At 29.4% G+C, this 22,385-nt stretch overlaps 1 protein-coding gene across 1 annotated transcript in view; it reads right to left on the bottom strand.

The window, feature by feature from the left end:
- The window catches only part of LOC126890784 (F-box/WD repeat-containing protein 5), a 124,308-nt gene extending 113,580 nt beyond the window's left edge, over nucleotides 1-10,728 (bottom strand). Inside the window, exon 1 of the mRNA XM_050659975.1 lies at nucleotides 10,372-10,728. Coding sequence (XP_050515932.1) covers nucleotides 10,372-10,573 — 202 coding nt within the window. The 5' untranslated portion in view covers nucleotides 10,574-10,728. The remainder of the gene's footprint in view (nucleotides 1-10,371) is intronic.
- Nucleotides 10,729-22,385: the final 11,657 nt, after the last annotated feature.

Raw genomic sequence — 22,385 nt, forward strand, 5'->3', positions numbered from 1 at the left:
TTTGAGATTTTGTTGGGAAAACCCACATTTTCCGAGGAAAATTTTCGTCGGAGCAAATCGGGAAAAACATGCCTCTATGTAGAATTAAATTGGGGTGAATTTTTATTTGAGTATTTTTGGTGTAAAGTTAAAATCTTCGGAGTTATAGAGCAATAATTGAAAAAAATACGATTTGTCGGCGCCATTTTGTTTATAAAAAAAGTAGCACACTATCTGTGGACTTTGCATACCTATATTAATAATATATAAGATCTTATAATTCGATTAAAGCAATAAAATTGCTGGTAAATAACCTTTCTTTGTACTTTACTAATTAGACCAACGTATTATAACTATTTTTTTTTCAAAATTTAAAGATTATGCAAAAAAAAAGAAAAATATATAGTTTGTCGATAAAATATTAAACAAGCATCTCATCTTTATAATCTTTATAAGTTTGATCAATGTATCATGATTATTTTGGTTATTATTGCGATCGTAAATTGTTAATTAACAATTGAATTGTTGCTAAAATATTCGTTTAATTTTCACCGGCTTCTGGAATTACAATCTATACCAAGAAATCTTTGATGTCACTAAGTTATTTAATTATTGATTAATAATTACTTACCTAAAACTTTATTTGAAAATTATAGTTTTTGTTAGGAAAACCCGCATTTTCCGAGGAAAATTTTCGTCGGAGTAAATCGTGAAAAACATATCTCTATGCAGAATTTAATTGCGGTGAATTTTTATTTGGATGTTTTTGTTGTAAAGTTAAAATCTTCGGAGTTATAGAGCAATAATTGAAAAAAATACGATTTGTCGGCGCCATTTTGTTTATAAAAAAAGTAGCACACTATCTGCGGACTTTGCATACCTATATTATTAATATATAAGATCTTATAATTCGATTCCAGCAATAAAATTGCTGGTAAATATCTTTTCCATGAATTTTGCTAATTAGCCCAGAGTATATTTAAATTGTACTTAAATACCCCAATCTATCTGCCAAACATTATCGATTTCACGTAAAAACCGTATACAGGTTTTTGAAGGGTCCAAAAGACATTACTCCAGGGAAATAAGCAAGAAATATATCATGTTCAGGACACTGAAGTATGTAGGTAGCTGACAAAGTTTTTAGTTATTATAGACCTACAGGATGAAAACCTACCTATAGGGCTTTTCATTCACAGTCATTTGTTTCGAGCTTCTGTCATGTGTCACATAATATTAATATATCTACGCCATACGTTATTGGTATCTACAAATGATACAAACCAAAGACGTATGACGTAGCTATATTAATATTATGTGACACATGACAGAAGCTCGAAACAAATGACAATCGATGAAAAGCCCTATTTGCTGCCAATAGTTCGCGTCCGTTTTTTAATTATGAACAATTTATTGCAAAAAAACGCGATTTTTTCGATTTTTTGCACTCCATTAAAAAGCAAAATAATTGACAAAACTTAATTTTTTAGAACATTGACAAACCTTCAAAATGCCGATTTTTGAGAGTTAAAAAGTTAATTTGTTGCTTCGCAAACTGCAAAATAAGTGAAAGTTGTTATTTGTTAATAACTTTTACTAAAAATAACTTAGAACTTTGGTGTTTCGCCCAAAGTTGGGTATTGGGTTGGGGTACTTAATAAACCCTCAAAATTTGAGACCGAACCATTAATTAGTTTAGAAGTTATTCTATTCATTTATCACTGAGACCTTTATTTTGCAATAACATAAGACAGAAAATAATGAAGATGGGGCAGTTCTGCGTATGCCAAATGAAAATAGAAAAGTGATACTATCAAAATGTATTAAAAAAAAGATAAAAAATTATCTAAGTAATATAGTCAAAAACCTAATGCCAAATTTTTTAAATTTGGTAGTTTAAAAAATCCACTGACTTATTTGAAAAGCTGGTATTTTACAAGCATTATTAAAATATAGTTCAAATGGTGACTAGTCGTGGTAAGTGAATGGGGAGCTGGGAGCCGACAAATGCACGAGTTGAAAAACTAAAAACTAAAAATGCAATTTACAACTACTATCATTTTCTATATTTCGGGATGTACTGAATGGATTTTGATCTTTCTTGTTTTAATTTGTATGTACTTTTTGTGTACATTACAAATATGTAATTTGTCTAGACATTTATTAGTTGATAAACAGTCCAATTTGTTTAAACAATTTTTGAAAATTTTTTTTTTCCAAAAATCCATTTATAATCATACTGTCATTATTAATCATAGAAAAAGTAAAGGTATACTTTAATAAATAAATTATCTTCAATAAATAATTATTTAATAAAAATAATGTATTTGTTAAAGTGTACCTTCACTTTTTCTGATTATTATTAATGATACTATGATAAAAAAATAGATTTTTGGAAAAAAATATTTTTTCAAGAATTGTTTAAGGGTCATTCCATTTCAAATCACTCAATTTTGGAGCAAAAAAAATTTTGGACCTCCGATTTGTCTGAAAATTGGTATATAGCTTCTGCGGGACGTAAAAATAAGATATTTAAGGTCAAACAATCTTCTTCTTCTTTTTTTCTCAAAATGTTATTTTATGCGATTTTACAGTGATTTGGTGTTTATTTATACAAATTTGCATTTTCTATCGTAAAGTATCAATGGAAAACATAATATTTTAATAGAAGGGACTCAAAAATGTCATTATATGGCATTATAACAAGTTACTTTGTTTTTTACATTTTTCTCCATTCTCAAAATACATCATAATCGATTTGGCTGAAAATTTGCCCACAGATAGACAAAACATAGGACTTTAAGTGGTGAGAAGGATTTGAATTATATTACAATACCAAAAAAGTTACATGCAATAATATAGTCAAAAATATAGGCGTCTACTGTAAGTAAAATTAACTCGAAAATATCGACCTCACGACAAAAATTGTTAAAAAGAAATTGTAATAATTGTAAACACGATTTATTTGGAACAATTTCAGTTCCTACCATTTTTGTCGAAAAGTTAAAAATGGCGGAGATATTGAGCAAAACAGGTTCTCCTTTAAAATCAAGATGGCTGCTAACGTAACGGAGGAATTCATTCGTGATTTTAAATTTAGGCTACTATTGACTCCCCTATCAGAAAAATAAAATTTTGGGCAGCTCGGCATTCACGGTCAAATGCTATCCCGACTGGACTAATATATACTTTTGAGTCTGATATTACTGCATGTAACTTTTTTGGTATTGTAATATAATTCAAATCCTTCTAACCACTTAAAGTCCTATCTTTTGGCTATCTGTGGGCAAATTTTCAGCCAAATCGATGATGATGTATTTTGGGAATGGAGGAAAATGTAAAAAACGGTATTTTAACGTTTTTTACACTATAAAATTTGATCAAAAACTTGTTTTGATTCAAAATAACTTGTTATAATGCCATATAATGACATTTTTGAGTCCTTTCTATTAAAATATTATGTTTTTCATTGATACTTTACGACAGAAAATGCAAATTTGTTTAAATAAACACCAAATCACTGTAAAATCGCATAAAATAACATTTTGAGAAAAAAAGAAGAAGATTTTTTGACCTTAAATATCTTATTTTTACGTCCCGCAGAAGCTATATACCAATTTTCAGACAAATCGGAGATCCAAAATTTTTTGCCTGAGTGATTTGACATGGAATGTACCTTAAACAAATTATTGTTTATTAACTGTTTATTAATTAATAAAATTATAAACAAATTGCATATTTGTAATGTACGTAGAAATTAGATACAAATTAAAAAAGACCAAAATTTATTGAGTAGTTCCGGAGATATAGAAAATTTTTTATTAGTTTGAAATTGCTTTTTCGGTATTTGAACTCGGTGGATTTGTAGGTTCCCCCTAGTAACCATTTGAACTAAATTTTTGAAAATTCATAGAGGGTCCTGTAAAAGTAGGTACAATGTTTGTGAAATTTTTTTAACACAAAATACAAATACTATTTTTTAAAATGGCATCATTGAGGTAGCTTAATTATTATGAACAAATTAGCTGTGAATTAAAAAAAACACATAGCTAACTTTGGCCAAAATTGACCTACAAGCCAATTTTTTTATTTGAAAATTCGTGTTAAAATACTATCTTTTCGAATGTATAAATTTGTTTTACTGAAAATATTTTTAAAGTTATTCTAAATGTTTATAAACTAAAAAATTTCAAAAATTTGGCATTAGGATTTTTGACTTAATTTGATAATTTTTTTATCTTTTTGTAATACATTTTGATAGTATCACTATTCTACGTTAATTTGGCATATGCAAAATTGTCCTAACTTCATTATTTTCCGTCTTATGATATTGCAAGACAAAGATCTCTAGGATAAATAAATAGAATAACTTTTAACCCAATTAATGAATCGGTCTTAAATTTTGATCGTTTGTTTAAATTTTTACTTAAATTTAAATCTTAAATTTTTCCCCAATACCCAACTTTTGAAGAAACATTAAAGTTCTAAGTTAGTTTTAGTAAAAGTTATAAGAAATAACGTATTTCACTTATTTTGCAGTTTGCGAAGCAACAAATTGAGTTTTTGAATTTCAAAAAAACGGCATTTTAGAGGTTTGTCAATGTTCTAAAAAATTTAAGTTTGTAATTTTAGGTCAACTATTTTCTTAATGGAGTGCAAAAAGCCGAAAAAATCGCGTTTTTGCATTAAATTGTTAATAATTAAAAAACTGATCCGAACTCTAGGCAGGGAACATTAGGTAGGTTTTCTTCCTATAGGTCTAAGTATAATAACTGAAAAAGTTGGCAGCTATCTGAATATTTCAGTGTCCTGAGAAAATCCTATTTCCCTGGACTATTGGTGTAATACATGACTCTACCATTCAACAAATAACCATATGGATGGACAACTGTTATGGTCAAAATAACAATACATTTATTGTGACGACATATTTCTGGATTTTGAAAACATTCCCACAGATTCAACAAATAAATTACAAATTTTTGTTGAAGGCCATTCACATATCGAAGCACACTTGTTCATGGTCACATTGAAAGGAAAAGGAAAAAGGTACCAAACATGATAATGACAATACTAACTGCATGGTATTCAACAATTTAACTCGTCTATCAGAAAAGACGCTCCTTTTGTCTTAAGAAAATTTAACATTGAGAAACAGCTAGTGTTTTAATGTCTTCCTGTGTTTATCTTCAGGTTCGTCAAGAGGCTACAAGAAAAGCTGTTTTGTAAAACTTCTTGATAATAATAATTTCAAAGAACTTGATATAGTTATACTATTTTACCTATCACTAATGACTTGCCAAAACGTTTCGATTTCTTGCCAAAAATTTGATGACTTATACCATATTAACTATCTGTATGTCATCATTTTTATAAAAATTTACCTACGCCTACCCAGATTTTTTTCAGACATATATACATTATGTTTTTTTTTATAATACAGTGCTCAACAATTGATAAGGATCACCTTAAAAATTGGTCAATTTTAATGTCTCGAATGTCCTAAACCTGTTGTCCGATTTAAGTAATTTCTTTAACATGTTATAGCCTTATTATTTAACAATATCGCTGTAATAATATTGTTACTAGAGAGGTAAATTGTCATTGTATACCGGGTGTACCAATCAAACTTTGATTTTTTCTCAAAGTTCACCACACCCTGTAGAATATTTTATTTATAAAATACTGAAATTAACACCCAACTGTAGCCCATGTTTTCTTAACAATCTGTTTTTGATTCATTCGCTTATGTTGGATAATAAAAAATTTAGGTACTTAAACAACTAGTCTTGTTTTTCATCAATAAAGGGTGATTTTAAATAAGTATGGCCAACTTTAAGAGGATGGGTACGTATTTTCGGCTGCAATGCTGTTCAAATGGGGATTCATTTTTTTTTTTGAATCCTGAGAAAACTAATAAATATTTTTGAAAAATTTAAACGAAGAATGAAAGATTACGTTATTAGCAAGGGCCGAAAGTCCCTGAGAACTTCTATAATGTTTATTTTAATAAGTTACAGGGGTGAAAAACTAAGAGAAAATTTAGTGTGATTTTTAATTTCAAATATCTCATTCAAAATAAACTCTTTTATTTATTCTAAGGGACTTTCGGCCCTCGGTAATAATTTAGTCTTTCATTCTGCGTTTAAATTTTTCAAAAATATTTATTGTTTTTTTCAGGATTAAAGATGAACACAATGTCCGTGGTAATATTTTCCAAATCTATCTTCGTCTTAAGGCTATGGGTACATAATTCGCAAATATTTTACGGCTATCCCTGCCTTTTCTGTCTTTACATGGCAAATTACGTGTAGTAAAATTTACACTGGTATGGATATGTACATATTACTAGAATGTAATTCTACTTGACAATGTCATAACTAGCTTAAAGAGATGGCTTTTGAATGTTCTTGGATAACTGTTATTTTTTGTATAATTTCAAATTATTAATTCAGTTAATAAATGTGATAATTTTTTCACTAGCTATGTATTCAGTGATTGTAATAATATGTACCTACAACAAAAACTAATACTCAATCGAGAAAAGAGCAAAAGTGTTAAAGTGATTTTTTAATAATATGTATATTGTTACTATGGAACGCTTACAATTTTGAACATTTTTAAAAACAAAATACTTGGATCACAGAATATATCTTAATGTATTCTCTGCTTCTATCTTCCATAAATAATACACAATAAATAACTTTTTATAAAGTTTACCTCTTAAATCAATTATTTATCAAATATTAAATAATATCAATATTATTTAATCAACAACTAAAAATATTCCCGATCCATGTCAAATAATTATTTAAAATTGTCACTGATTGTCAGTGTCTGACTGACAATATTCTATTCGACTAAGTGCGTTGTATGACAAAGATAGATTTGGAAAATATTACCACGGACATTGTGTTCATTTTTTTCAAATCCTGAAAAAACCAATAAATATTTTTGAAAAATCTAAACGCAGAATGAAAGACTAAATTATTACCGAGGGCCGAAAGTCCCTTAGAATAAATAAAAAGTTTATTTTGAATGAGATATTTGAAATTAAAAATAACACTAAATTTTTTATTAGTTTTTCATCCCTGTAACTTATTAAAATAAACAATATAGAAGTTATCAGGGACTTTCGGCCCTCGCTAATAACGTAATCATTCATTCTGCGTTTAAATTTTTTAAAAATACTTATTAGTTTTCTCAGGATTCGAAAAAAATGAATCCCCATTTGAATAGCATTGCAGCCGAAAAAACGTACCGATCCTCTTAAACGCACTCAGTCTAATAGAATATTGTCAGTCAGACATTGACAATCAGTGACAATTTTAAATATTTGACATGGCATCGGGAGTATTTTGAGTTGTTGATTAAATAATATTGATATACAGTGATGAGCGTGCTAATAACCGGCAAAATAGCGCAAAAGATGGAAAACATATTAAATTGTGCAATAAAAAGAAATAAAACTAGTAGAGTTGTTAAATTTGGCGATAGTAACATATAAATTGAAATTATATTGATTGTTTCCCACCTTTAGACGAATCAGAGGAGTATGTTAACTAAAAGTCTCACTGTGACAGTGGCATTTCTCAAATTCGTTCGATACATCTAAAGGTGGGAAACAATCAATATAATGTCAATCTATAAGTTACTATCGCTAAATTTAACACCTTCACTAGTTTCATCTCTTTTTATCTCACAACTTAATATGTTTTCCATCTTTTGCGTTATCTTGCCGGTTATTAGTGCGCTCATCACTGTATAGTGTATTTGATAAATAATTGATTTGAGACGTGAACTTAATAAAAAGTTATTTATTGTGTATTATTTGTGGAAGATCCAAGCAGAGAATACATCAGGATAATGTTATATTCTGTGATCCAAGTATTTTGTTGTTAAAGATGTTCAAAATTGTAAGCGTTCCATAGTAACAATATATTATTAAGAAATCACTTTAACACTTTTCCTCTTTTCTCGATTGAGTATTAGTTTTTGTTGTACATATAAATTATCACAATCACTGAATACATAGTTAGTGAAAAAATTATCACATTTATTAACTGAATTAATAATTTGCAATTATACAAACAACAGTTATCCAAGAACATTCAAAAGCCATCTCTTTAAGTTAATGATGACATTTTCAAGTAGAATGACATTCTGGTAATGTTTACATATCCATACCAGTGTGAATTTTACCACACGTAATTTGCCTGGTAAAGACATTAAAAGTAGGGATAGCCGTAAAATATTTGCGAATTATGTACCGATGGTCTTAAGGAATAATTCTGCATGAAAAAAATGACAGTTTGCTTTATAAACGTATGTCCGCAAATGTTTTATTTCCGAGATAGGGGATGTTGAAATTTTTCTTACAAACTGACGATTTATTTATTGCTCTTAAACCAGTGGAGATATGTAAATGAAATTGATGGGTTTTAAGAGGTAGTTATTGCGGATTTTTTGATATACAATTAGGAATTTAATATTCACCATTGGCTCGGGTAATCCGGATAATATGACCCTTATGTGCGTCAATAGTGAACATAAAATTCTTAATTATTGTATGTCAAAAAATGCACAATAACTACCTCTTAAAACCCACCAAATTTCATTTGCATATCTCAACCGGCTTAAGAGCAATAAATATATCGTCAGTTTGTAAGAAAGATTTCAACACCCCCTATCACGGAAACGAATCATTTGCGGATATACGTTTATAAAGCAAACTGTCATTATTTTTTCATGCGGAATTAAACCTTAAAGTTTGCCGTACTTATTTAAAAACATTGGTATTGATGAAAAACAAGGCTAGTTGTTTAAGTACCTTAATTTTTTATTATCCAACATAAGCGAATTAATCAAAAAACAGATTGTTAAGAAAGCATGAGGCTACAGTTGGGTTATAATTTCAGTATTTTATAAATGCTAGAATATTCCATAGGGTGTGGTGAACTTTGAGAAATAATCACAGTTTGATTGGTAGACCCGGTATACAATGACAATTACCTCTCTAACAACAATATTATTACAGCGATATTGTTAAAGAATAAGGCTATAACATGTTAAAGAAATCAATTAAATCGGAAATTAACAGGTTTAGGATATTCGAGACATTAAAAATGACCAATTTTTAAAGTGATCCTTATCCATTGTTGAGCACTGTATTTTAACAGTCATTAAATGTAAACAAATATTAAGTTTCACTCTGTATACTGTAATGTTTGACATGAAGGTGAAATAAAGCAAAGTTTGACCCAAGAGATCTTGAGGAGATAAACAGAAATAGGTTTAAATTGTGTTTTATTATCTTTCATTAAAAAGTATTCAAGCTTAATATGAAAATATATGTTTTCTTTTAAACAGTGTAATTTTGAAACTTAATGACCTGAAAAATAAATTAGACAAGGGTTTGTGAAAGAATCAGCATACATTCTGTAAATAAAAAAAACTTAAAACGCTTCTCCTGTAAAATTCAAATTTGTGACATAGTGCCCTTCACAATATGCTGTTTTTTTCAAATTACCCCTTATTTAGAATCATCTTTTGAAAGGCACATCAAGGCAAATATAATTCTAATATATTTTTAGAAATATAACATATAAATTAGACAATAAATATTTTGTGTCCTCACCTGCAACTACAGCAATAGACTTATCTATCATAAAATTGTCACGGAATAATTCTTTCCACATGAGATCATTACAACTAGCTTGATAGCACAATAGGGCTTTTCATTCACAGTCATTTGTTTCGAGCTTCTGTCATGTGTCACATAATATTAATATATCTACGTCATTCGTTATCGGTATATAGCAATGATACAAACCAAAGACGTATGGCATAGATGGGTATATTAATATTATGTGACACGTGATGGATGCTCGAAACAAATGACAATCGATGAAAAGCCCTATTTGCACACTTAAGCAGCTGATAGAAGTGAAGTGGCTCGACTTACTTTAAATATCAAAAAGAGAAGAACACAACCTCGGAAAAAGTGGCTAGAAGCATGTAAGGAAGATCTGGAAACAATCGGGGAAAAAATTTTAGAACTGTGGCCATGGACAGAAGAAAATGGAGGAAAACAGTGGAGAACTTTCAAGCCATGGGCCTTTAATGCCTGTTGAGCTGTATAATATATAACTAAAAATCATCAAGTTTAATATTACAATAATATATGTTATTTTATTGTATGTGGATGCACTAACATACATCCTGTAAATAACAAAAAAACATTTCTCGCTCTTAAACACTTCTGTAAAATTTCAAATTTGTTCATATTAGATTTTGAAAAGGCACATAAAGGCAAATATAATTCGAATATATTTTTAGAAGTAAGTAGGTACTTATTATAAAAATTAGACAATAGATATTTTGTATCCTCACCTGCAACTACTGGAATAGACTTTTCTATCATAAAATTGTCATGGAATAACTCTTTCCACAAGAGATCATTAGAACTAGCTTGATACCACAATTTGCACACTTGACCAGCAGAAATAAGTTCTTTATGATTTAAGTGTTGAAATATTTTGTACAATGCCAAGTATGGTAGATATGCCCATTTTGCTTCACCGCAATCTTCCATTGTTAAGTTTGTCCCAGGTTTGTTCTTATTTTCCACTTTAAAATTTCCACATTATTTTTAAACACATTGTGAATGTTTGGAATAACCACTGAATAACTGATGTACGTCAAATGGATAAATAAAAACAGCTGATTCTGATAACTTGCATCTCGGGACAGCCCTTGGGGATCCTGACTACAAAAGTGTTTATAGCAGGTCGATGTCAGCTAAATAAAGTCTTATACACGCTTTAGTAGGGGAGGCAAGTATGCTAAATTTACAGTTACTCAAGCGTTATGGGGACCTATTGGGTTGTGAAGATTAGGTCCTCAAAAAAAAAAGGTTAAGTTCAGTTTTCGATTTTAATGGGGACTTTCCATTTTTAATTTAATTTTCCATTTCCAACATTCGTTTTCTCCTATTATAGCTTATATGCATATTTCGAACAAATGCCTCGAATAAAAGTTACTTGTATTTTTACGTAAGGAATCTAAATATGCAAAATGGGATTTAATATTTTAAAGTGTCCCCCCACCCACCTCCGTGGGTGGTCGTATTTGATGCCATTCGAATCATTTGATAGATTTTTAAGACATATTGTACACGTATTTTTCAGTTTTTCGATCTGACGTTCATTTCGCGAAATATTTCTCTTTTTGTGTGAAACTTTGTGAATCGCCCATTTCCTTATGTCCCGCTCAAATCGTCAGATTTTTTAAATATACCTACACTGTTCTGCATGTACCTGCTTAATTTACCTTTACTCCAGGGAAATAAGCTAGAAATAGACCGTGTTTGGGACATTCAAAGACCCAGGTAGCTGACTATTTTTTTAGTTATTGTAGACGTATAGGAAGAAAACCTATTTATACCTGTTTCATGCCTAGAGTTCGCGTTCGTTTTTTAATTATTAACAATTTAGTGCAAAAATCGCGAATTTTTTCGATTTTTTGCACCCTATTGAAAAGCTAAATAATTGACATAAAATTGCAAAATTTAAATTTTTAGAACATTGAAAAACCTTCAAAATGCCGATTTTTGAAAGTTAAAAAGTTAATTTTGTTGCTACGCAAACTGCAAAATAAGTAAAAATCGTTATTCGTTAATTACTTTTACTAAAACTACTTTAGAACTTTAGTGTTTCACCCAAAGTTGGTTAATCAATTAGTTTAATAGTTATTCGCTATTTGTTTATCCCAGATACCTTTATTTTGCAATAACATAAGACAGAAAATAATGAAGATAGGGCAATCCTGAGTACATATGCCAAATGAAAGTAGAAGAGTGATAGTATCAAACTGTATTAAAACAAGATAAAAAAATTAATTAATATAGTCAAAAATCCAAATGCCAAATTTTTGAAATTTTTTAGTTTATAAACATTTAGAATAACTTTAAAAATATTGTCCGTAGAAAAAATCCTTTTAATATTAGAAAAGCTGGTATTTTACACGAATTTTTAGAAATATAGTTCAATTGGTGACTAGTCGTGGTAAGTGAAGGGGGAGCTGGGAGGCGACAAATGCACGAGTTCAAAAACTAAAAAAAGGAACTTAAAACTACTGTCATTTTCTATATCTCGGGATCTACTGAATATATTTTGATCGTTTTTTTTTAATTTGTATGTAATTTTTCTGTAAATTACGCAAGTTGTCCAGACATTTATTAATTAATAAACAGTCTAATTTGTTTAAACAATTTTTAAAAAAATTATTTTTTACCATAAGTTCATGAATTTAATAATACTATCATTATTAATCATAGAAAAAGAAGGTATACTTTTATAAATAAATTATCTTCAATAAATAGTCATCTAATAAATATAATTTATTTATTAAAGTGTACTTTAACTTTTTCTATTATCACTAATGATATGTATGTACTATGATTAAAAAGATAGATTTTTGTAAAAAAATATTTTTTTCAAGAATGGTTTAAACAAATTAGATTGTTTATTAATTAATAAATTTATAAACAAATTGCATGTTTGTAATATAAGTAGAAATTACATACAAATTAAAAAAAGAAAGATCAAAATCCATTGAGTTGATCCGGAGATACATAAAATTATATTACAGTCGAACCCGCTTATATAGCATTCGTGACAAGCAAAGGTATTCCTATAACCGGGATATTCTAATAACCGATCGTTAGTGGCTAGTAAAAACGTTTCGGACCTCAAATTTCTATTCCTTAAACCGAGATATTCATATAAGCGGTATTCTAATAAGCGGGTTCGACTGTAGTTTGAAATTGCTATTCGGTATTCGTGTTAAAATACTAGCTTTTCGAATATATAAAAAGATTGTTTCTACGGACAACATTTTTAAAGTTATTCCAAAAGTTTATAAACTACAAAATTTCAAAAATTTTGCAATAGGATTTTGGACTATATTAATTAATTTTTTATCTTTTTTTAATACATTTTGATACTATCACTCTTCTACTTTCATTTCGCATACTTAGGATTGCCCTATCTTCATTATTTTCTGTCTTATGTTATTGCAAAATAAAGGATTCTGGGATAAACAAATAGAATAACTCTTAAACTAGTTACTGGATCGGTCTAAAATTTTGATGGTTTGTTAAGTACCCCAATACCCAACTTTGGGTGAAACACTAAAGTTTTAAGGTAGTTTTAGTAAAAGTTATTAACAAATAGTCATTTGTTATTTGTTATAAATTAAATTTTGTAATTTTATGTCAATTATTTAGCTTTTGAATGGGTTGCAAAAAATCTAAAAAATTGCGATTTTTGTACTAAATTGTTAATAATTAAAAAACGGACGCGAACTCTAGGCAGGAAACAGGTAGGTTTTCTTCCCATAGGTCTACAATAACTAAAAAAGCAGTCAGCTACCTGGATCTTTGAGTGTCCCGAGAAAATCCCTATTTTTCTGGACTACTTAACTTTTCTTATCTGACGATTTCGAGTTTTTCAAAGGATATATTTTTTTCGGACCCCCCTTAACGAATAACTTCCCTGTCCATATCGATGCCTCAGAAGCCAATCGGTGTAAGTCAATAAATGTTTAAAATGAGATAAGAAGATGAATGAAAGAGAATGTGAAAGTATGTAGTTGCAGAAAAATAAGGAGCTACTAAAAATAAATAAACCGTCTTTATTTAACATAATAAATATAAGCATTATTAGACCAGTAAGGATCTGTTTTTAGGTGGATGTGAGAGGTGGCATTCAGATTTTTGCGGATAAAGTTAGGTGATAACTTCGTTAATAATAATTGATTTATGCTCCTTCTCAAATATGCCCGGAACATTAATAAAAAAAAATAAAATATTTCAAAATTTCAAAAAATTTCGTTTTTTTTTGTCTATTTTTTTTGCTATTCATTTTAGAACAAAGTGGTATAGGAATAAAACAAAGATAATTAAATTTTCTATCAGATGCGATTGGCTAAGAATGTCTTAATTTATCACCCTTGCTTCAAAATAGCAATCAATATAAAATAAGGGGGCAAAACAAGCCTGTCCTTATTCAATAATTTTCCATCACTTAGGTTACACTTGGAACCTTTTTAATTCGCTTAGAAAATTTTTGTAATGTGCTAAAACCGTACACCAAATTTCATTAAAATTGACTTACTAGATTTTGCATAATAATTTTGCAATCTAAATTTTTTTTAAAAATTAAAATTTTTTAAAATCTTGCACAACAAAAACTAGAACAAACAAACATTTGTCAATTTTTTTTACATATACAGATGTACTCCACCTATCTAATGCACTTTACAGAATTTAAATCGGATTATTTAAGCAGCCTCAGCAATGTTTTAAAGTTATAAACAATTTTTTGGCTTATAAATAAAACAAGTGCTGTGGCCAGGAGGGGGTGCTACGGGCTCCTTTATTTAGATGAACTTACCCAAGTTTTTTATGTATTTTGACCCGTAGAACACGAATTTTTTGGGTAACAATTGATCCGGATGTCGATAAGATTGTTATAAACAAAGAACTTGAGGAATTACATAACATCGATTTTTCGCAAAATAAAAAAATTTTGTATTTCTTGGGTACTTCTAAATAAAAAATGTTCTCACAAGTTTTTTTGTAGGATGCATAGTTTTCGAGATAAACGCGGTGGAACTTTAAAAAAATCGAGAAATTACAATTTTTGAAAGCGAATAACGTTTGATTAAAAAATAAAATAGCAATTCTGCTGACAGCATTTGAAAGTTTAAGTCAAATTATAGCGGCTTTAATTATTTGCATTGCTAAAAATTAATTTTTTTATTATTAAACAAAAATATTTGTTTATAAGGCAAAAAATAGTTTATAAATTTAAAACATTGCTGAGGTCCCTTAAATAATTCGATTTTAATTCTGTAAAGTGTATTAGATAGGTAGAGCACCTCTTTATATGTAAAAAAATTAGCCAACTTCTAAATGGTCTACTTTTTGTTCAGAAAGATTATAAAAAATTTGAACTTTTTTAAAAACATTGAGATTGCAAATTTATTATGCAAAATTTATTAAGTCGATTTTAATGAAATTCGGTACACGATTTAAGTATGTTACAAAGAATTGCCTAAGCGAATTACTAAGGTTCTAAGTGCCACCAAAGTAGTTAAAAAATATTGAATAACAACAGACTTATTTTGCCCTCTTATTTTGTATTTATTGCTATATTGCAGAAAAGGTAATACCTTAAGACATTTTTTACCAGTCGTATATCATACAAAATTCAATTATCTTTATTTTATTTCTCTACGATTTTGTTCCAAAACGAATCGTTTTAAAGTTATAAGCAAAGAAAGCAGAAAAAAATCGATGTTTTTCGAAATTATTAAATATTTTAATTTTTTTATTAATGTTCCGGGCATATTTGAGAAGGAGCATAAGTCAATTATTATTACTGAAGGTGTCACCTAACTTTATCTGTAAAAATCCGAATGCCACCTCTCACATCCAAAAATAGACGTTTTTTCGCAAATCCTTACTGGTCTATATGTATTATATTCATAAATACAAAAAAGGAAATTATAATATTATATAATAATATGTGTTACATCTCACAAGTCATTTTTAAGGAGAATGTGACTTACACCGTTTAACTTCTGAAGCTTCCATATATGGTAGGGGTACTGGAGTACATTTACAGGGTACAAGGTATCTCCCCTTGTGATTTTATTACGTGCTCGGCTCGGGTGACTGAAAAAATCCCCGCTTGAGCTCGCCTACAACTAGAAATTTGAGGTCTTATCTATTTGGCAACAGGAATGACTATATTTACTTTAAGCATGCTATGCTTAAGGGGAACGGAGCAAAATGCAAAATTTTGAAGCATATCAAAATTTTCGATGTGTTTATGTATTAATGTTTCAATGTATTAATTTTTTTTCGAACCTTGAGAAAACTAATCAGTGTTTTTAAAAATTTAGACGTAGAATGAAAGACTACTTTATTACCGAGGGCTGAAAGTCCCTTAGAATAAATAAAAAGTTTCTTTTGAATGAAATATTTGCAATTAAAAATCACACTAAATTTTCTCTTTTATTTTCACCCCTGTAACTTATTCAAATAAACATTATAGAAGTTTTCAGGGACTTTGGCCCTCGGTAACATGGGCGTCATTTGGGCGTCCAGGGGGGGGCATTTGCCCCCCCTGGCCCTAAAAAATGACTGAAATTTACAAAAAATACATCAATATTCATCATAACATCATATATAATGTATTGTCTATATAGTGCTTGCCCCCCCCCAAACAAAATTTCAAATGACGCTCCTGCTCGGTAATAATGTATCTAATCTTTTATTCTGCGTTTAAGTTTTTCAAAAATATTTATTAGTTTTCTCAGGATTCGAAAAAAATGAATACATTTAAAACAGCTGATACTTCGAAAATTTTGATATGCGTAAAATTTTGCATTTTGCTCCGATCCCCTTAACAATATCACTGTCTTATTTTTTATACTTTTTGTAAAAAAACTTTTATCTTTAAATTTTTTTATCAAGAGATCGAGAAGAAAATGTCTGGGGTTCGAAGACACCAAAATTATAAGTATAAAATTATGAGTATAATAATTGTTGCCTGTAGAGATGTGGGTTTGTCGTATCGCGAAAGTCGTCGTGATAATTGTATGGCAATGATGGTTATGCGTATGTGTCATGTGTGGACAAACGAAGATACAGAAACACGAACAAGACCAACTGGTCAACCGAGGCGTACCTACCATAGAGAGAAAGATATGCGCTTTAGACTACTGGCTCTGCGAGACTGTTTTGCTACTACGCGCCAAATCGCTGACCAATATTTTGGAGTAGAAGCGAGACCTGTTACTATGCGTTACACCGTCGCATTGGAGCCTTTGGACTGGTTTCATTCCGCCCACGACTAGTGCTTCCTTTGACTGCAGATCTCTGTCATTAACGTTTGAATTGGTGCAGAGAACGGCAGCATTGGGTGGCGAAGTGGCATAATATAGCATTCAGCGATGAATCGCGATTTTGTTTAGAAATACATGATGGTGAAAGATGCTAACACGGCGCTCGTCGTGGCGACGAGATATCGGGTTTGCTTTAAGTCGCATGTACACAGAACAATTGGCGTAAAGGTTTGGCGGCTATTACCTATGGTAGCCGATTACCACTTGTGTTTATTTGAGACAGTATGACAGCTGCACGTTATGTTGATGACATCTTACAAACCATTTTACTGCTTTATCTAGACTGCCGTCGACACGTCCTTTTTCAGCAAGACAACGCGCGCCCCCATATTGCCCGTCGCACTATAGACCTTCGCCAAGAAGCTGACTTAAATGTTTTGCTGTGGCCACGCCGTTCACCGGATTTAAATCCTATCGAATGTCCACTTTGCACCATATTTCACAGACTTTAGCATAGTTAATCCATGAACTTCAAGTTGCTTAGAGAGGTGCCACAAGCAGACATCTCATTTTATCTTTTGTCATTGTCTGGACATGTACAGTAGTGGATTCAGCTACGGGGTCGCCAAATATATTATTAATTTTATTTTATTATAGTTAATAAAAATTCTTTCCAACGTTATCGTTTCATTATTGATGTAAATCTAACATGTTGCCAAAAATTTAAGTTCAAGAAATTATATTACTTCTGGGTGTAATCACGTGTAATACTTCTGTCACTGAGTATATTTATATACAAGGTGTCCATAATAGAATTTTCCGACAAATGAAAACCGGAGATTCCTCGGATAATTTTAAGACAAATCAACCTAATTTACCTAGTCCGAAAATGCTTCCTAAAGCTCTTTAAAGATGGCGTCTTGTAATTATTTTTTTAATACATACCTGTACTGCAGAACGCTTTTATTTTGAAAAACGAAAACTTCCAGTCCAAATTACAAATGTGTCTTCAAGTGATAAATCGAGCGAATTTCTATTACCGGTCATAGGCGTCGATTTTGGGTCGGCCAGCGGTTATTTTATCGCATATTTTTTTTGTATTTAAGTTGTAAGCATTTTTTACACTAGATTATTAAATTATGAAGTATTCTAGCACTGAAAGTTACTCTTGCTTTAAGAGCGCAGGGGCCAATATTTTATGGATATCCCTAGTTTTTAGTGGGGATAAAGTAGTAAAATTGTCACTGGTATGGATATGTACATAAACATTACTTGACAATGACATTGTCACCATTAACTTAGAGATGACTTTTGAATGTTCTTGGATAACTGTTACTTGTATAATCGCTTAAATTATTAATTCAGTTGTCAGTTAATTAATATGATAATTTTTTCACTAACTATGTATTCAGTGACTATAATAATTTATATACTATGCAATAAAAACTAACGCTTAATCGAGAAAAGAGGAAAAGTGATTTTTTAATATATTGTTACTATGGAACGCTTAAATAAATTTTGAACATCTTTAACAACAAAATACTATACTTGGATCACAGAATATACAGGGTGAGTTTTTAGTGCGGGATCGGTCGATAACTCCATTATGGTATAAAATATCGAGAAAAGTTATTTAAAAAAAATGTAGGCAATGATATTCTCCACGCTTGGAAAATATGTCCATTTCTACAGGGTGATCAGTAACTGCGTGGTATATCAAACATATAATTTTTTAAATGGGACACCCTATATATTTTTTCATATTTATATTCCCCTCATAATTCTTGTTCATATAATATATGGTTTTGCATTACTATACAGAGTATTTAACAAGTTATGACCATTTTTATTTCAAAATCACTATGAGATTAACACCCTGTATATAAAGAAGTAATTCGTAGACAATAATTTGTTTTATGTAATAAGATAAACAATATACTGTAGTTTTTAAATTAAGTCCAATTCACATCATTGACGAATATTTGTATACAGGGTGAACTACAAAACCAAATTACGATTTTCTCTATTTTTTTAAATGGATCACCCTATATTTTATTTTTCAACATTATTGTATTTAATATACTCTTTCATTTTTATATAGCATTCCCTATATCTAAACTGATTACTTTCCAAGATATTTTTAGTTTTCTTCAAATTTCGGGACTACATTCAATTTTTCTAATAGAAATAAGTTAGTCTTGAGTGATAATTAAACAAAATTATTTTTATTAGATAAATAACTAACACAAAATATAAACCATAGCAATATGCAGTGAATATACCAATAAATGTGATATTAAGAAATTATCATATTTCCCTAATAGACAAGAATCGTAAAATTCCTACAAAAAAAACTGTATTGTATATAATAATATAACAAGATTATTTTTATTCAATAAATAACTTACATGAAACATAAATCAAGACAATATACAACTGATGTAACAGTTTTTAGATTGGTATATCAACATCATTCTAAGCCAAGAATTTTTTAGTACAACATTCATTTTTATGAGCACTTTTAATCTACAAAACAAAATTACGATTTTCTCAATTTTTTTTTAAATAGATCACCCTATATTTTATTTTTTTTTGAAATATTGTATTTATGATACTCTTTCATTTTTATATAGCATCTCCTATACCTAAACTTATTAGTTTCTGAGATATTTTTAGTTTTCTTCATTTGCCGGGAATACATTCAAATCTTATAAACATAAATAACTTGCATAACAAATAAGTATTATGTAATAATATAAAAAATATTTTCATTCAATAAATAACTAACAAAAAAATAATATACCATAACAAAATTTAATGAATGTACCAATTAATGTGATGTTAAGGATACAAGTCTAAAATAAATGTTGAAAATGACCACTTTCAACGTCTATGCAATTTTGTAACCGATATTCAAAATGACCGAGCCACATTTCTAACATTTTTGTAAGTCAATATTATTAAAAGCTTCTTTTAGTCTATTTTTCATATCATCAAGCGTTGTTGGATGCTTCTGGTATACAAGGTTTTTTTATATAGCCCCACTTGAAAAAAATCAATTTTGAAAGAACTGGAGCACCGTCGTATATAAACCTCAACCGTCAAAAAATGCGGACCAATCACATAATCTGTAACAATATCACCTTAAACATTTATCGATCACCTAGTGTGACTGTTAACAAAGTAGGGATTTCTTGATGCATACTAATGAAATTTAATGAAAATTATATTATTAATAACTGCGGGTCACAATCTGCAATTAGGAATGTGTTACTAAAAACTTCTTGGCTTAGAATGCTGTTGATATATTATGATATATTAATCTAAAAACCATTTAATTTTTTTTTTTTGATTTATGTTTTGTGTGAGTTGTTTATTAAATAAAAATAATCTTGTAATTTTATTATACACAAGATACCTATATTTTTTTGTAGGAATTGTATGATTCTTGTATATTAGGGAAATATAATAATTCCTTAATATCACATTTATTGATACATTCATTGCATATTGCTATGGTTTATATTTTGTGTTAGTTATTTATTGAATAAAAATAATTTTGTTTAATTATCATTCAATACCAACTTATTTCTACTAGAAAAATTGAATGTATTCCCGAAAGTTGAAGAAAACTACAAATATCTCCGAAAGTAATAAGTTTAGATATAGGGAATGCTATATAAAAATGAAAGAGTATAATAAATACAATATTTTTGAAAAATAAAATATAGGGTGATCCATTTAAAAAAAATAGAGAAAATCGTAATTTGGTTTTGTAGTTCACCCTGTATACAAACATTCGTCAATAATTTCAATTGGACTTAATTTAAAAACTACAGTATATTGCTTATCTTGCTACATAAAACAAATTATTGTCTACGAATTACTTCTTTATATACAGGGTGTTAATCTCATAGTGATTTCGAAATATAAATGGTCATAACTTGTTAAATACTCTGTATAGTAATGCAAAACCATATATTATATGAACAAGAATTATGAGGGGAATATAAATATGAAAAAATATATAGGGTGTCCCATTTAAAAAATTATATGTTTGATATACCCCGCTGTTATTGATCACCCTGTAGAAATGGACATATTTTCCAAGCGTGGAGAATATCATTGCCTACATTTTTTCTAAATAACTTTTTTCGATATTCTATACCGTAATGGAATTATCGACCGATCCCGCACTAAAAACTCACCCTGTATATCCTGGTGTATTCTCTGCTTGGGATCTTCCATAAATAATAAACAATTAAGAGCACACAGTAGCGATCAACAGGTAGTAACAAACGCGCTCCAAGATTGCGGCTGTAATTTTGAATATTTTGTCGAGATATTTGGCACACATATTCGTAATATAATAAATAATGGCGGTACAGAGCCCAATTTCAGATATATGTTAGTATGTGGAAATTAATCTATAACTAAATAAAATATTGCAAAAAGGAGCCTGTAAAGCCATTAAGAAAGACAAAAAAATAAACTTTCTTCAAATAAACTTTTTTATCCCGTGCCTAGATTTTGTGTCACATTGGAACTACTAAAAATCGATTTTTTTATAACAAGAAATCGAACGTCACTGACTTGGCAACATTTAGCGCCTATGTGTATAAAAATTATTGTTTTTGATAGTATAAACGTCACTGTCAGTGTCGAATTACCGACGCACTGTTGCCTCACTTTTGAAAGTTCGCAATCTTGGACCGCGTTTGTTGCTACCTGTTGATAGCTACTGTTTGCTCTTAATATGTTTTTATTAATTTCACGTCTTAAATCAATTATTCAACAAATACACTATGAATATTATTTAATAAAAAACTCAAAATATTCCCGAGGCCGTGTCAAATATCTTAAATTGTCACTGTCTTGTCATTATATTCTGTTAGACTGAGTGCGTTGTGTGACAAAAATAGCGAATGTTCGATTTGAAAAATTATTACCACAGACATGGTGTTCATTTTTTTCAAATCCTGAAAAAAACTAATAAATATTTTTGGAAAATTTAAACGTAGAATGGAAGACTAAATTATTACCGAGGGCCGAAAGTCCCTTAGAATAAATAAAAAGCTTCCTTTGAATGAGATATTTGCAATTAAAAATCACACCAAATTTTCTCCTAGTTTCACTCCTAAAATTTATTAAAATAAACATTATAGAAGTTTTCAGGGACTTTAGGCCCTCGGTAAAAACGGTAATATTTCATTCTACGTTTAAATTTTTCCAAATTACTTATTAGTTTTCTCAGGATTCGAAAAAAATGAATTTAATTTAAATAGCATTGGAGCCTAAAGTTTGCGCCTATCCCTTAAGTCGGTAAAAACACCGTTTTATTTTGATTTTTTTTTAATTCAAAAAACAAAAATTTTCAAATCGATTTTTCTAGAAAACGGTACATCCTACCGCCTTAAAGCAAGAGTACCTTCTAGTATAAGAATACCTCATAATTTAATAATCCAGTGTCAAAAATGGTTAAAAGTTAA

Source organism: Diabrotica virgifera, chromosome 8, assembly GCF_917563875.1.
Source record: "Diabrotica virgifera virgifera chromosome 8, PGI_DIABVI_V3a".
Lineage (NCBI taxonomy): Eukaryota > Metazoa > Arthropoda > Insecta > Coleoptera > Chrysomelidae > Diabrotica > Diabrotica virgifera.